The sequence below is a fragment of the Rhinatrema bivittatum genome, chromosome 1 (assembly GCF_901001135.1).
Source record: "Rhinatrema bivittatum chromosome 1, aRhiBiv1.1, whole genome shotgun sequence".
In the NCBI taxonomy this organism is placed as follows: Eukaryota; Metazoa; Chordata; class Amphibia; order Gymnophiona; family Rhinatrematidae; genus Rhinatrema; species Rhinatrema bivittatum.
In genome coordinates, this window is record NC_042615.1 from 506,359,935 (window position 1) to 506,376,726 (window position 16,792).

Below are 16,792 nucleotides of genomic sequence, written 5' to 3' on the forward strand. Positions count from 1 at the left end.
CACATTGACCTCCAACCAATGGGTCCTAAGCATCATAGAACACGGCTACGCATTAGATTTTGCTTGACCAATCAAGAGCATTACATAGTGTCCCCTTGCGCATACCTCCTAAAGCACAGGGCGGTGCGAGACACTCTGCAATGCCTGCAAGATCTAGGTGCCATAGTTCCAGTGCCCGAAGGGCAGCTAAGGCGTGGGTGCTATTCCATCTACTTCGGGGAACCAAAGAAGGAGGGTACCTTCCGTCCCATCCTCGATCTGAAGAGGGTGAATCGCGCCCTGAAGATTCCCCGGTTCCAAATGGAAACTCTTCTCTCCGTCATAGCGTCGGTGCACAAGGGGGAGTTTTTGGCATCGCTGGACCTGACGGAAGCGTACCTGCACATACCGATACACGCGGACCATCAGAAATATCTGCAGGTTGCGATCCTCGGACGCCATTATTAATTCTGTGCCCTCTCTTTTGGGCTGGTGACGGCACCCAGGGTCTTCACCAAGGTGATGGTTGTGGTCGCAGCCGCCTTACGATGGGAAGGGATACTGGTACATCCCTACCTGGACGATTGGCTGATTCCAGCAAAGTCAGAAAGCCTATGCAAAGCCGCAGTGGTGCAGGTGCTCTGGATGTTGGACTCATTGGGATGGGTGGTCAACCCCGAGAAGAGTCATCTGGTTCCCTCCCAGACTTTGGAGTTTCTGGGGGCTCGCTTCGACACGGTCTTGGGAAAGGTTTTTCTAACCAAAGAGAGAATTTCCAAGCTCACGTCACAAGTGGAGTCCTTGTGCTGTCTTCCTCGACCCAGGGTCTGGGATTACTTGCAGGACCTGGGTTCAATGGCTTCTACGATAAATCTCGTGCCATGGGCCTTTGCGCATATGAGGCCTCTTCAATTTGCCTTGCTTTCCTGATGGAACCCTCTTTCGCAGCGTTTCCATCTTGTTCTGCCCTTGATGGAGGTTGCATGTTCCAATCTGCTGTGGTGGCTTTCACGGCACAATTTTCGCCAGGGGGTAGATTTGGAGATTCCCTGTTGGGTCGTAGTGACCATGCATACCAGTCTCTCCAGGTGGGGAGCAGTTTGTCGAGATATGGCGGTCCAGGGTCAATGGACCAGGACGGAGACCTCTTGGTCGATCAATCGCTTGGAAACCAAGGCGGTTCGGTTGGTGCTTCAAGCCCTCCTTCCGCTGGTGGAGGGCAGGTCGGTGAGGGTGCTCTCCAATAATGCGACAACGGTGGCCTACATCAGTCGTCAGGGCGGAACCAGGAGCTGTCGTGTGGCATCGGAGGCTCAGCTCTTGTTCCATCTTTACCGGATAGCGGCCTCTCACATAGCCAGAGTGGATAATGTCCAGGTGGATTTTCTCAGCCGTCACCAGTTGGATCCGGGGCAGTGGGAACTCTCCGACGCCTTTCATCTCCTGTGCAACCGGTGGTCCAGGCCGGCCATGGATCTCATGGCGACATTCAACAGTGCCAAGGCTCTCCGGTTCGTCAGCAGGCGGCGGGAACCGGGGGCAGAAAGGGCATACACGCTGGTTCTTCCCTGGCCAAAGGACATCCTGTTGTATGTGTTCCCACCGTGGCCGTTGGTCAGAAAGGTTCTGCGCCGCATCGAGGGGCATGCAGGCAGGGTGATTCTCGTGGCTCCAGAGTGGCCGAGGCGCCCGTGGTTTGCGGACCTCTTGAATCTGGAAGTAGACGGGCCACTGAAGTTTCGTCCGTCTCCGACTCTATTGCGTCAGGGCCCCATTTATCTCGCAGAGGCAGATCGCTTTTGTCTAGCGGCATGGCTTATGAAAGGCATAGGTTGAGGAGTAAGGGTGACTCGAATGCGGTGGTGACCACACTCTTGCATTCCCGTAAAACCTCTACCTCTGTGGCGTACGTTAGAGTTTGGGGAGTGTTTGAATCCTGGTGCTTAGACCACCACTTTCAGCTGTCCGGGGCGTCAATTCCGGAGGTCCTAGATTTCTTACAAGCAGGCTTGGCCAAAGGATTGGCCTTCAATTCTCTGCGGGTGCAGGTGGCGGCCCTTGGCTGTTTTCGAGGAAAGGTGCAAGGGATTGCTTTAGCCTCTCATCCGGACGTGGCACGTTTTTTAAGAGGAGCTAAGCATTTATGTCCTCCGGTTAAGAGCCCTTGTCCCTCGTGGAAGTTGAATTTGATACTGAGGACACTTTGTACTACCCCTTTTGAGCCTTTGAAGCGAGTGACCCTGAAGGATCTGACCTTGAAGACAGTTTTTCTGGTGGCTATTTCATCCGCGAGGCGGGTGTTCGAGCTACAGGCCTTGTCCTGCAGGGAGCCTTTCTTGAGGATTTCTGAGGCAGGAGTTTCCTTGAGAACAGTTTCCTCCTTTCTTCCAAAGATCGTATCCTCTTTTCATTTGAACCAGTCCATAGAGCTCCCTTCCTTCGCAGGTTTAAATTCTTCCTCTGCAGAGTCTAAGGATTTGCGGAAGTTGGACGTGAAGAGAGTGTTGTGCGTTACTTGGAAGTGACCAAGTTTCCGGCTCTCGGATCATCTTTTCGTGCTGTGGAGTGGACCTAGAAAGGGGCAGAAGGCTTCCAGGGCCACAATCGCATGCTGGTTGAAGGAGACTATAGTGTCGGCTTACCTGGTTCAGGGTCACCTGATTCTGTCTGGTCTTAAGGCTCACTCTACTCGGTCACAGGCGGCTTCTTGGGCTGAATGTCAGCAGGTGTCGCCACAGGAAATTTGCAGGGCGGCTACCTGGAAGTCTCCGCATACCTTTGCCAGATATTATCGACTGGATGTGCGGGCCCCAGAGCCCGGTTCTTTTGGAGCCAGTGCACTCCGAGCGGAACTCTCTCAGTCCCAACCTGGTTAGGAAGGCTTTGGTACATCCCAGCTGTCCTGGACTGATCCGGGTACATACAGGGAAAGGAAAATTGGTTCTTACCTGCTAATTTTCGTTCCTATAGTACCACGGATCAGTCCAGATGCCCACCCGGGGGGAAAATGGAGAGTCCGCTCGGCCGGTAGCTGAACACTTTTTCTGCAAGTTTTACTAATTGTCCCCGTTTTTAGGGAAAGGATTTGGGTATGTTTTTCATTCATTCATGAAGTTTCAGGCGTTTTCATTTCCTATGCTCTTCAGGTGGAAGTGGTGTTATGGTTGTCGTTATGGTTTATCTAATTTGTGCTTGGGTACAGTATAATACTGGCAGACACTAGGTGGCACCTCAGGGATATAGGACAGAGTCCGCGAAGACTTTTTCTGTCTCCATCTGCTGGAGGGGAAGCAAAACCCAGCTGTCCTGGACCGATCTGTGGTACCACAAGAACGAAAATTAGCAGGTAAGAACCAATTTTCCTATATTACCCTTTTCAAGGAAGTCAAGGAGTTGGAAGTAAACCGTTTTCTCTACTAATTTGGATATAAAGGGGAGGCTGAAGACTGGACGTTAGTGATCATTATATTTTGATCAGAGCCTGGTTTCTTCGGGATAAGTTTGATAATCAACCTGCCCCTCTTAAGCATGCTTAGGGAGGGATAGGTTGATTATCAAACTTTTATTAGCATACAAAGTGAGCCTGATTTTGGGGAGCAAGCATATGAAATTCCTAATTGTCTTTCCCTCTTCTTAACAGAAGCGTTTGCCGTGTGCCGAGGTTACGCTCCTCCAGATGGCTACACCCCAAACATGTCCAACCCTCTCCTTGATCACTGCTACGGTAAGGTGTGGAATGCAGGCCTGTCCCAGGCAAAGCAAAGAGCTGGTGATTAATCTGCAGCAAAAGAAAAAACTAAATTATTGATGTGGAGGGGTGCTAGCAAGCCATTAACAATAACACTTGGCTTTCCAGAATGAAGAAACAACAGGAAGCTTGGGAAGAGCTATGCTTGCATGTTTTCATTCATTTCAGGATAAACAAGACCCTGTTCCTGTACGTATGGTTCCTGGCTGTAGTAACTGCCTGCTGCTTGGCTAAATAAGCCTCTTGTAGCAGCAGTACAAAGTCTGCTGAAAAAAGGCCTGAAAGAACTAGCGTTCTCAGGCAAAGGACCCGAAAGCAGCAGCCCGGTGGCCTCCATGTCACTTCAGTTCCCCCGATCATGGGCGGAGATGGATCAGGCCGATGCCAAGCGAAGAGGAGCTTCCCCTTCCCCCTCCAACAGCGCGGGAACGGCCGAATGCAAATCCAAGATGGCCACCGTTCCCGCACTGATCGGTTAGGGATCAGCACCCCGGTCAGCAACTACATGCGAGTCCGGGATGGGAGTGGAGGACCCCTGGTGCTGTTTCACAGTACTCGGGCGGTTGAAGGGCCCCCCCCCCTCGGAACATGCGGCACAAAGGCCGATGGGGCTGAGCCACGATCGAGTTGTGCCGCATGCACAGCATGCTGACCCCCGGTCCATCACTGCATGGTGCCGGTGAGCTCCAGGAACACAGCTGGCAGAAAAAGAAACAAAAAACAAACCCTACCGCCATGCAAGTAAAGGAGGAAGGGTCTGCCGCTAAGCCAGAATCAAACACTAACAGCCAGAAGCAAAAACTCAAGGGATCGATGCCCTGTTCCCTGTAGTACCACGGATCAATTCAGACCGTGGGTTGAGCCTCCTGTCCAGCAGATGGAGACAGACTAAAACTGAAAGGGTATCCTATATCAGGACAGAGCCTGCCCTGCAGCCCTTCAGTATTTGTCTGTCTCCAGCAGATGTGACAGCTCACCCTGCGGTTCCCTGATTTTGGCTAGTTAGCTCTTTCTTGGTGGGGTACTTTCTCCCCTCTTTCCAGGATCAAGCAAGTACTGTTCATTTGATCATAGTTTAAAAAAAATACAGAATTAACTGGTTTTTTTCTCTCAGGAGACAGCGCTGTCTCCTCGCTCTTGTGGGGCTTAGGGGGGCTTGCCCCTTGTATTCAATAGCCTAAGCCCCTTTCCCGGTGATACTATTGTGGGGTGAAACTGGTGGTCCAGTCACTCCCCCCTTACCTGGCTGCCTTTTGCTCCGGGACGCTTCTTCCCCAGCAGTGCCCTCAGGGATGTGACATTCCCCTGTGTGAAGTAAAAAAAAAATAATAAGAAAGGGAGGTCTGTTTTTTACTTCTAGGGCATTTTTTCTTTGTTTCCACTGACAGCCAAGGTCTTGTTCAGAGAGGAGCACACAGGGTTCGTTCTTCTGCCTCTGCTCCTCCCAGCAGCTCAATTAGTAGAATCAGTTGATTTTTTTCTGCAGCTCACGGCTCCTCTTCACTGAGTATGCCGCGCTCCCACTGCTGCCTCGCTTGTGGAGAGCCCTCGACGTGTCTCTCGCGTTAGGGACTCTGTTCCACATGTTTGCCGGGTGGGGAAGGTCCCTCCCCAGCAGCGATCACAAAGCAAGCCTGGGGTCGCTCCTCACAGTGCATGGCCAGGCTGTTCCCGGGTCGTCAAACCGCGGACATTTTGGGAGTTTCAGCAGCTCCTGATTCTGGGCTGCTGGGGGCAGAGGAGTCGCGTTTATTGGAGTCTCCCCCGATTTAAGCCCCGTGCGGCCCCAGGACATGGTCCCTGACCCCCCCTCCCCTCCAGCAAGTCCAGGCCACATTTTTCGTCGGAGCTTGTGCTTCTCATGTACAAATCCTATCTGGCCAGCTGGCAGGAGGAGGAGGACCACCACCCTCCACAGCAGCCGAAAACTACTTATGTTTGCCGCAGCCTCTCTCCCTGTCTTTGGCCCAAGTGGCTTCACTTGCAGAAGCAGCACTAATGCCAGCGATGCATAATACAACTAATCAATGGTGGCTTTGCACTGGCATGCCCTGCCCATGCTGCTCTGACAGGCTGCACTTCTGAGCTGCACCACAAATGCAGGCCAGGTCCAGCTCCTCCTGTCACTGCTGCTGTGGGCTGGATCATGCTCCTGCTCATACTGCCAGGAGCTGCATCTGGCCCTTGGGCCATGATTTGAGGATCCCTGCAGTAAACGTTGGTTAGAGGCAGCACTTTTGACCATTGACCGCAATGTTTTATTCACGAGACATTTGCTACAGTTGGCGATTTCCCTTTTTCTTTGAATATTTAGATCAGCTCAAGAAAGATACTCAAGTAAATTTTAAGAATATAAGAACATGCCATACTGGGTCAGACCAAAGGTCCATCAAGCCCAGCATCCTGTCTCCAACAGTGGCCAATCCAGGCCATAAGAACCTGGCAAGTACCCAAAAACTAAGTCTATCCCATGCTACTGATGCCAGTAATAGCAGTGGCTAGTTTCTAAGTCAACTTGATTAATAGCAGTTAATGGACTTCTCCTCCAAGAACTTATACAAACCTTTTTTGAACCCAGCTACACTAACTGCACTAACCACATCCTCTGGCAACAAATTCCAGAGTTTAATTGTGCATTGAGTGGAAAAGAACTTTCTCCGATTAGTTTTAAATGTGCTACATGCTAACTTCATGGAGTGCCCCCTAGTCTTTCTATTATCAGAAAGAATAAATAACCGATTCACATTTACCCATTCTAGACCTCTCATGATTTTAAACACCTCTATCATATCCCCCCTCAGCCATCTCTTCTCCAAGCTGAACAGTCCTAACCTCTTCAGCCTTTCCTCATAGGGGAGATGTTCCATCCCCTTTATCATTTTGGTTGCCCTTCTTTGTACCTTCTCCATCGCAACTATATCTTTTTTGAGATGCGGCGACCAGAATTGTACACAATATTCAAGGTGCGGTCTCAAAATGGAGCGATACAGAGGCATTATGACATTTTCCGTTTTATTCACTATTCCCTTTCTAATAATTCCCAACATTCTGTTAGATTTTTTTGACTGTGGCAGCACACTGAACCGACGATTTCAATGTGTTATCCACTATGACACCTAGATCTCTTTCTTGGGTGGTAGCACCTAATATGGAACCTAACATTGTGTAACTATAGCAAGGGTTATTTTTCCCTATATGCATCACCTTGCAGTTATCCACATTAAATTTCATATGCCATTTGGATGCCAAATTTTCCAGTCTCACAAGGTCCTCCTGCAATTTATCACAATCCACTTGTGATTTAACTACTCTGAATAATTTTGTATCATCTGCAAATCTGATTACCTCACTTGTCGTATTTCTTTCGAAATCTTTTATAAATATATTGAAAAGTACGGGTCCCAATACAGATCCCTGAGGCACTCCACTGCCCACACTGAGAAAATTGTCCATTTAATTCTACTCTTTTTCCTGTCTTTTAGCCAGTTTGTAATCCACGAAAGGACATCACCACCTATCCCATGACTTTTTACTTTTCCTAGAAGCCTCTCATGAGGAACTTTGTCAAACGCCTTCTGAAAATCCAAATACACTACATCTACCCGTTCACCTTTATCCAAGTTTATTAACTCCTTCAAAAAAGTGAAGCAGATTTGTGAGGCAAGACTTGCCTTGGGTAAAGCCATGCTGACTTTGTTCCATTAAACCATATCTTTCTATATGTTCTGTGATTTTGATATTTAGAACACTTTCCACTCTTTTTCCTGGCACTGAAGTCAGGCTAACTGGTCTGTAGTTTTCTGAATCGCCCCTGGGGCTACATTGGGGTTACATTAGCCACCCTCCAGTCTTCAGGTACAATGGATGATTTTAATGATAGGTTACAAATTTTTGCTAATAGGTCCGAAATTTCATTTTTTAGTTCCTTCCAAACTCTGGGGTGTATACCATCCGGTCCAGGTGATTTACTACTCTTCAGTTTGTCAGTCAGGCCTACCACATCTTCTATATTCACCATGATTTGGTTCAGTCCATCTGAATCATTACCCATGAAAACCTTCTCCGGTACTGGTATCTTCCCAGCATCCTCTTCATGGTGCAGCACGTAATTGTATTGTCGCAGCAGCTTTAGGAAAACTCACTGAAGGCTGTAGGTTTGGTCCTTAAGGACACAGCTTGGCTAAAGCAAGGGGTAGCCTGCTGTAAAATCTGCGTAATACCAAGCTAAGCAGATTTTACAGCAGAAGAAAAGAGAGAGGTTCTTCCAGAATCAATGCGTTAGTCCAGCCTTGGCACACATCTTTATGTCTTTCCCCCATGGCTGTTGGTAAGCAGAGTGGTTCAATGATTTCCAGGCATCGGTTGGGTGATCCTGGTGGTGCCCAACTGGCCAAGACATCCTTGGTATGTGGATCTAGTCAGAGTGTTGGATGAAGTTCCGCTATGGTTTTCCCAGGTCAAGGGATTATTATCCCAGGAACCGTTGGATCACAAAGATCTGGCTCAATTTTGTCCTTGAGAGAAATCATTTAGTGAAGAAAGGCTATTCTCAGGCAGTGGTTTGCACCTTCCTGAATTCCATAAAGTGTTCTACGTCCTTAGCTTCTGTGAGAGTATGGAAGGTTTTTGAAGGCTAATGCATAGACAGGAAGTTGTTGGCAAAAAAGATTTCAGTGCCGATAATCTTTTAAGGGTCAGATCATGAGTAGACCTACCTCCTCCCAAACGGATGTATTCCATTTCCTCAGAGGAGTGATGCACATCAGACCCCAAGTAAGGGATCCAGTTTCATCTTGGAGTTTGAATCTTGTTCTCAGCTACCTGGCGGATTTTCCCTTCGAGCCTCTGAAGTTTTCCAGTAAGCTTCTGTACAAGACTGCATTCTTGGTGGCTATATGTTCAGTGAGACAAATTTCAGAATTACAAGTGCTGTCATGTAGAGAGCCATTTCTGGCGTTTTCCAACGAGATGGTTAGGATTCAAATGGTATCTTTCCTTCCAAAAGTGGTTTAATGGTTTCATTTTAGTTTGGTGGTTACCCTTCCTACTTTCCATGGATAGTTGGGATGTAAAAAAATGCTTTTATGGTATTTAAAGGTCATGAATGATTTCAAAAGGTCGGATCATCTCTTTGTCCTTTAAGCAGGTTCAAGAAAAGAAGAGGTGGCTTCAAAGGCTACTTTGGCATCCTGGATTAAGGAAGTTATTACAGCAGCTTCGGTGAAACTCCAGGGGAGAAGATTCAGAACCAACATCAGGAAATATTTCTTCACAGAGAGGATGGTAGATGCATGGAATGCCCTCCCGGAAGAGGTGATGAAGACGAGAACAGTGATGGAATTTAATTTAAAAGGCCATGGGATTAACACTACGGATCCTTGGAGGCTAGAAGATGGAAATGAAAAAATGGGGTAACCTATGAGAGGCTTCTAGGAAAAGTAAAAAGTCATGGGATAGGTGGTGATGTTCTTTCATGGATTGCAAACTGGCTAAAAGACAGGAAACAGAGAGTAGGATTAAATGGACAATTTTCTCAGTGGAAGGGAGTGGACAGTGGAGTGCCTCAGGAATCTGTATTGGGACCCTTACTTTTCAATATATTTATAAATGGTCTGGAAAGAAATACGACGAGTGAGATAATCAAATTTGCAGATGACACAAAATTGTTCAGAGTAGTTAAATCACAAGCAGATTGTGATAAATTGCAGGAAGACCTTATGAGACTTGAAAATTGGGCATCCAAATGGCAGATGAAATTTAATGTGGATAAGTGCAAGGTGATGCATATAGGGAAAAATAACCCTTGCTATAATTACACAATGTTGGGTTCCATATTAGGTGCTACAACCCAAGAAAGAGATCTAGGTGTCATAGTGGATAACACATTGAAATCGTCGGTTCAGTGTGCTGCGGCAGTCAAAAAAGCAAACAGAATGTTGGGAATTATTAGAAAGGGAATGGTGAATAAAACGGAAAATGTCATAATGCCTCTGTATCGCTCCATGGTGAGACCACACCTTGAATACTGTGTACAATTCTGGTCGCCGCATCTCAAAAAAGATATAATTGTGATGGAGAAGGTACAGAGAAGGGCTACCAAAATAAGGGGAATGGAACAGCTCCCCTATGAGGAAAGACTAAAGAGGTTAGGACTTTTCAGCTTGGAGAAGAGACGACTGAGGGGGGATATGATAGAGGTGTTTAAAATCATGAGAGGTCTGGAACGGGTAGATGTGAATCGGTTATTTACTCTTTCGGATAGTAGAAAGACTAGGGGGCACTCCATGAAGTTAGCATGTGGCACATTTAAAACTAATCGGAGAAAGTTCTTTTTTACTCAACGCACAATTAAACTCTGGAATTTGTTGCCAGAGGATGTGGTTAGTGCAGTTAGTATAGCTGTGTTTAAAAAAGGATTGGATAAGTTCTTGGAGGAGAAGTCCATTACCTGCTATTAAGTTCACTTAGAGAATAGCCACTGCCATTAGCAATGGTAGCATGGAATAGACTTAGTTTTTGGGTACTTGCCAGGTTCTTATGGCCTGGATTGGCCACTGTTGGAAACAGGATGCTGGGCTTGATGGACCCTTGGTCTGACCCAGTAAGGCATTTTCTTATGTTCTTATGTTAACTTTAGGTGTAACACTTCATTAAAGGTGGTAGTGACTGCCACTCCGTGCAGGTTAGCCCTGAGTACTTGTTTAGGGATCTGAATAAAAGCATTAGTAGACTTATTTGGCGTGGCGAGAAACATTTTAATATATTTATTTATTTAGAATTCTTATATACCGACATTCTTGTATAATTTACAAATCATATCGGTTTACAATACAACAGAACAATCGCGGCAAAGGCGTTACATTAAAACATAGCATCTAATAGAATATATAATACAACATAACAATTGCAGCTAAGGCGTTACATTAAAACATAGCGTCTAATAGAAAGGAGGATGGATTGGCAAGCCCAGATTTAAAATTCTACTTCTGGGCTATACAGATGAGGAGCATCTTGAATGGGTGTGCTGAGGCAAAGATAAACACTGGGACAGTATAGAAAAGGCAGCAGAATCTGCTGGAGAGTTTATTGTAGAGTCTTATTGTGGATCCTTAAGAGTCTTATTGTGGATCCTGAATCACCCCTTGATTATATCAGTCCTATGGACTTGGAAAAGATTAGGGGCAAAACTCATCCTATTTTCCTTCCTATTTTTAATTCTGTTATACGAAAATCCAGATCTATCTGAGGTGTTCTCATCTCAGATCTTTGACATGTGGCTTAGAGCATGTATTCTACGGATGTGTCAGTTGTTTCACAATGGCTTATACCTACACTTTCAAGAAATTAATGTGAAAATGAGTTCTCTGATGTTCCAGTTTTCAAAAACTTTTAATTTAAAGGCTTAAAGACCAAAGGTGCTTACATGGAGAATTGTGGTGGAATACTGACTTGTCCTGAGCATCTCCTAATTTCTAATCCATAGAGCAAGGGTTTGCTTTCTGCACTATGTTCTTTCTTACAAGCAAATTTCCGATCTAAAAATCTGCCATTCCCTGTACGTACCAGGATCAGTCCAGTCCGCTGGGTTGTGTCTCCCTTCCAGCAGATGGAGTCAGAGAACAAACTGAAAGGCACCTCCTCTTATACTGGTGTGCCACCTGCGATCCTCCAGTATTTCTCTGACTCCAGTAGATGAGGGTGACAGAACCTGCGGTCCTGATCCTTTAAAAAAAAAAAAAAAGAGGGGGGTTGCTTTAAGTTTAAGAGAAAGCTTGTTCTTTCAGATGGTTTTGCCTGTGTCTTTGGCTACATCAAGCTAGTTTAAAAAAAAAAAAAATAATTTTTTTCTTTGGCTGGAGGTTGAGTAGTGCCTCCCAAGTCCCCTTGGTAGAGGCTCGGCTGGGGTAGGTAGCCCCGATAGCCGTATTCCCGGAGCCCAGTTGGCTGGTAAGTGGGGAGATTCACCGGTGGGCCTGTCCCTCTCCCTCACACCCCGATATGTGTGAATTCCTTGGGTGTCCTCTGCAGCGCTAGTGGTCCCAGGGACACGTTGTTTTCCCCTGGTTGACAGTATTTAAAAAAAATAAAATAAAGAATCTTTGCACGCAGGTTCCAGGGGCTCCAGAGGGGCGTTTTGTCGCCGGAATTTTATTCAATTGCATACTCTTACCTCGAGGCATGCCGCAGGGTGCCTCTTGCTGCACTTGCAGGGAGCCAGTCCTGTGGCTCTCCTGCGATGGCCTCTGCACCAGAAATCTCCCCAGTGGTGAAGGACCATCGGGGAATGCCCAAGGGAGTATGTCTGTGCAATCTCGGGGGGTGGACAAAGGTTTTCTCTCCTGCCCCGCTCGGGCCCTGCCGCCTCCATCTAGCGCGGGAACGGTGGCCATTTTGCCTTCCCCATGAGGGGAAGAAGAGGAGTTGTGTGCAGGGGGAGGGGAGATCCCTCCTCCGCTTTTGCCTCCTAATCTGAGCCCTGTGCGACCGGCCGACCTAGGGCCTGCCTCTCCTCCCAATGCGGCCGTCTTAAGAGACAGCAGTATTTTTCTTCTAAATTTGTGCTTTGGATGCACAAAGCCTTTTTAGAAGCGGAGGCTGAATTGCAGGAGGGGGTACCTCCACCAGCAAAGGTCCCCAGGCCATCAGGAGTGTCGGATCCCTCTAGGGGGCAGTCAGGCAAGACAACCGTTAACTCATCGAGGTCTTCAGCTCCTAATCCACCGGACCCTGGGTCGCAGGACCTTCTCCTTGGTGATGGCGACGGGGACGTTGATGGGTCCGTCCCAGTGGAGGGGGATGATCCGAGGGTCCTTAGGTTGTTTCGGAAGGAAGAGCTGGAGCATCTGATTCCCAAGGTTGTGGAGGAGTTGGATGTTGAGGTGCCGCAACCAAGCATCGAGGTGACCAAAGGGGACCCTCTTCTCTCGGGGCATAAGGTTCCCCCTAAGGCCTTTCCGTTTCACCCGATATTGCTGCAGCTGATGACACGGGAGTGGGAGACTCCCGGGGCCAGCCTCCCGGTGGGGCGTGCTATGGAAAAACTCTACCCTTTGCCGGACAAAGCCTTGGCCGTCCTTAGGGTGCCCAAAGTGGACGCGTCCTTCTCAGCTGTCACCAAATGGACGACCATCCCGGTGGCGGGGGCAACCGCCCTTAAGGATCTTCAGGATCGGAAACTGGAGGTCCTTCTCAAGCGCATCTTTGAGGTCTCGGCCTTATGCGTTCGGGCGGTGGTGTGCAGTAGCCTCATGCAATGGGCGAGCACAGAGCAAGGGTTTGCTTTCTGCACTATGTGCTTTCTTACAAGCAAATTTCCGATCTAAAAATCTGCCATTAGAGTGGGCAATTTTCAAATAAGCCCGCATAGGGAAGTCAGCAAAATCGCGTGTACTTAGATTTTCAAAACTCATTTGTGCACATAAGTCCACTTTGAAGATTATTCCAACAAAACTACCCCACACCTGCTATTGGGCGCACACAAAGTTTTCCTGAAAAGTTGGACTTGTATTGCTGGATTTGATAAAGTATATACATAAATCCAAATCACTTCCCCTAGGAATGCCTCTGCTCATTCCCGATAAAATTACCTGTGAACATGACAGATATGTAAGTTTACCCGCATATCGGGCAGCCAGTAGGTGTAAAATACGTGCAGAAGTCCTCTTGAAAATTCTCCCCTACCAAAGCCTGGGAGAGAAGCTGCGATTGGGAAATAAATGATCAGGAACGGATGGGAAATTTTGAAAAGGCTTTTGAAAGTGTTGGTGCACAGGAAAACAGCTATAACCTTGTCTATTTATTTATACAATTTATAGACCGCACTATCGACATCTCTAGGCGGTTATATAAAGCAACATCCATAAAATCAAATATAAATGCAAGGTCAAAATAAGATATACATATATGCATACGTAACTAAATAAATGCTGTACTTTTGTCAAGACTCGACACGATAGGAATCAGAGAATCCGACTCCTGGTGGCAAAATTTCAAGAGAAGGACTTTGCTTTCACATATGACAATGTCCAATAATCCAGAGTTTCTGGACAGAAGTTCATGAGACAGGTGCTACCAGCAGAGTCAGTATTATTATTGTGGGGTTCTTTAGCATTTTGATTTTAAAAAGATAGCCTATAATTAACCACATGGTAGCAGCAAGAAGGATAGTCCTGTTACATTATATCTTCCAGAGAGGCTTGGATACAATATAGATGGAATATGTATGCACTGGAACCCAAATCTTGAAAGAAAGCCAATGTAATGTGATGCCACCTCTGGACTGGTATAGGAGAATAGGAGCTTCTGGCCTGCTTGGCTGAACATGGCTCCTCTTTACCTGGATTATTGGAATGAAAATATTGCTGCAATTTTTCTTATTTATTTTTATTTTCTTTGTATTTTGTTATTTTAAATAATTTGTTGTTAAATGTGAACATTTCTTCCAGTGATGAAGAAGTTATTGAGAGGGGTTAGTGACACTTTTTTTTTTTTTTTATAACTCTTTATTTAGAAAACCTTTTTGACATACAACTAGAGCAGAAAATTATATAGCTTTTTTACATCAGTAAAAATGTGCTGAGTATACACAGGCTGAGACAGGCCGTGCAGGAGAAAAAGAAATACAACATACAAACTAGCAAAAACTGACATAAATTAAGTGTCTTAAGAGTAGCAGAAAAAGGCTAAGACAAACCAGAAAAAGTACAATAATTCCCCCAGCAATTATCATGTTTGAAGTTTTTGCATTTTAAGTTGCATCGCATCTTTTCTAAGTCCGCTCTATCCCATGTTTTGATGTAATGTTTTCATGATTTGCTGTAAGGTTTCATTGTTAATGTATTAATTGAAATCCAGTGAACTTTTTTTCAAAATTTAACTCCCTTCCCTCCCCTGCCAGAAAAAACTCACAAACAAACCTGAGTGCTGTTTGTTTTACCTCTTTCACAGATGTGGATTTCAACCAGCTGCAAGGTCCCAACCGTATCATTGTACCTTTCCTGGCCTGTGGAGACCTCAGCGCTTATGATTCGGACCGCACTTACCCACTGAAGGTGAGAATCCTAGGGCATTCAGCTGCCCTGTTGTGACCCTTTCCTTACTGCTAAGAGAGAACTTTGGTTTATCCTTTTTTTTTTTTGCAAATTTCTAACTTTTGTGGTTTTGGCATCCTCTCAGCCTAGTGCCTTATCTACCGGTGTCTCAATTATGGATTCCTTTTTGAGTGAATAATTAGCCATAGTAAAAGCATTATTGATCTCTCTGGAACCAGAAATTATAATAGCCTCAAGCAGGATGGAGAAATAATCCAGACTGTTTTGAAAGACACTTTACTTGTGGATTTTAGCAAAGTGTGCAATATGGAAATTTGTCTGGAATGACTAGATGCCTATGGAATCTGGAAAGATATACTTTGGGATGGGGCTGAAGTTATTATGGATATAGAGGGTAGGCCATATGGATTCAGAGTTCTCGCCCAGAAACAGACAAGTTTGAAGGCCACAGGCCAACCTCTAAGTGAACTCATATTTATTGTTTTGCACTGCGAAATGTTTATGAACAGGCAAGAGTCTGTTTATTTAGTTATTCTAGTAGGTCTATGATGAAAAAGCAAGCAATTAACTTATACTAAAGCCTGAGAGAGAATGAAGGCCACACAGCTGCGCCTGAAATTGATAAGAACTCTTAGGGAACATCGCTGCTTTCCCCAAACAGTTTAAGGGTAGGTTTTAAAACATATGCGCGTGCGTCCATGTGCGCACGTATTTTATAAAATCCGTTGACCAAATGCATCTGCAGGCGGTGGGTACAAGGGGGGGTGAATTTTTGCAAATTCCACGCAGTGACACAATCGGGCCTTCCCCAGTTCGCTCCAATTAAGGTGCGGACTGGGAGGGAACTTTACTCCCTGCCTAAGCTTCCTTCCCCTTCCCCTCTTCACCACCCCCTAAACTTAACCTACCTTGCCTCAATTTTTTTAATTTTATTACTTACTGCTCCTCAGGAGCAGAAGTGATTTATCAGTGCATGCTGTCCCAGCGGGCCTCTGTCCCGCCCCGCCCAGAACACTCCCCCCAGCCTGCCTCTTTCTCAGGGCCAGGCACTTGTGCGCGTATCGCCACTTTTGCGCATGGCCGGACCCTTTTGAAAATGCACGTGGCGCGCACAGAGTCCAGCCACGCATGTAAGTGGCAATTTTTATGTGTGTGGCCAATTTAAGATCCGTTCATTAGTGTATAAGGAGTAATAACAGCTAGAGAGAGGGAGAGCGCACTCCAGACGTGATAACATAGGCTGATCCTTTGGAAAGATGTAAGCTTTTTATATATATGTAGCAATTGTCATTATCTACCATTACTACTTCTGTATGATCTGATTTTATTTTTTCTATCCTTCTATTGCTCAAAGTACCTGGAACCATGATGTATTGAATCAAATGTTGTATGGGGAATAAGCTCCTGGGTTCAAGCCCCCAGGGATAATCCCAGGAATTGTGTGTATTTATATTGGGTGAGTCCCCGAGGTAGTCCCGTGTGCATGCAGGTGATAAGCTCCTCGGGTAGCCCCCCCCCCAGGTCAGAGCCCCTGGGCAGAATGCCATCACGTGTGCACAGTCTGAACCTGGAACAGACAGTAACTTTCAAGCTGATGTGCATGCGCAGATGTGCGCGCATTTGCCAACATGTGCACATGGACACGTCGATTTTATAACATGCCCGCATCTATTGCATACTAGAGTACTAACAGTTGATTTGAACCGTATAGCAGTTTTTCAACCAACATATAAGCTTTAATTAACACATAGTTCTCTTATCGAAAATATGTTACCGTTCAATGATGGCACATGTATAATTTGTTATCTATACCAATTAACTTTAATTTCTTTTTTGTGCCTTTTTGTAAACCGTTGTGATGGTGAACTAACTTAACCACGGTATAGAAGAGTTTTTAAATAAATAACTAAATGTCTTGCGCGTTAAGTGGGGGGATTTTAGTAGATGTGCACGGCGACGCATTAGGGGGCTATTTCCCAGTTCCCTCCCAGTTCGCTTCTGTAAAGGAGCGGAC

General features: G+C 46.1%; 1 protein-coding gene across 2 annotated transcripts in view; it reads left to right on the forward strand.

The window, feature by feature from the left end:
• Positions 1 to 16,792, forward strand: part of FTSJ1 (FtsJ RNA 2'-O-methyltransferase 1) — a 72,121-nt gene that overhangs the window by 30,805 nt on the left and 24,524 nt on the right. For both annotated transcript variants that reach the window (XM_029610809.1, XM_029610803.1), the window contains exons 9-10: positions 3,620 to 3,703; positions 14,675 to 14,778. In XM_029610809.1, coding sequence (XP_029466669.1) covers positions 3,620 to 3,703; positions 14,675 to 14,778 — 188 coding nt within the window. The remainder of the gene's footprint in view (positions 1 to 3,619; positions 3,704 to 14,674; positions 14,779 to 16,792) is intronic.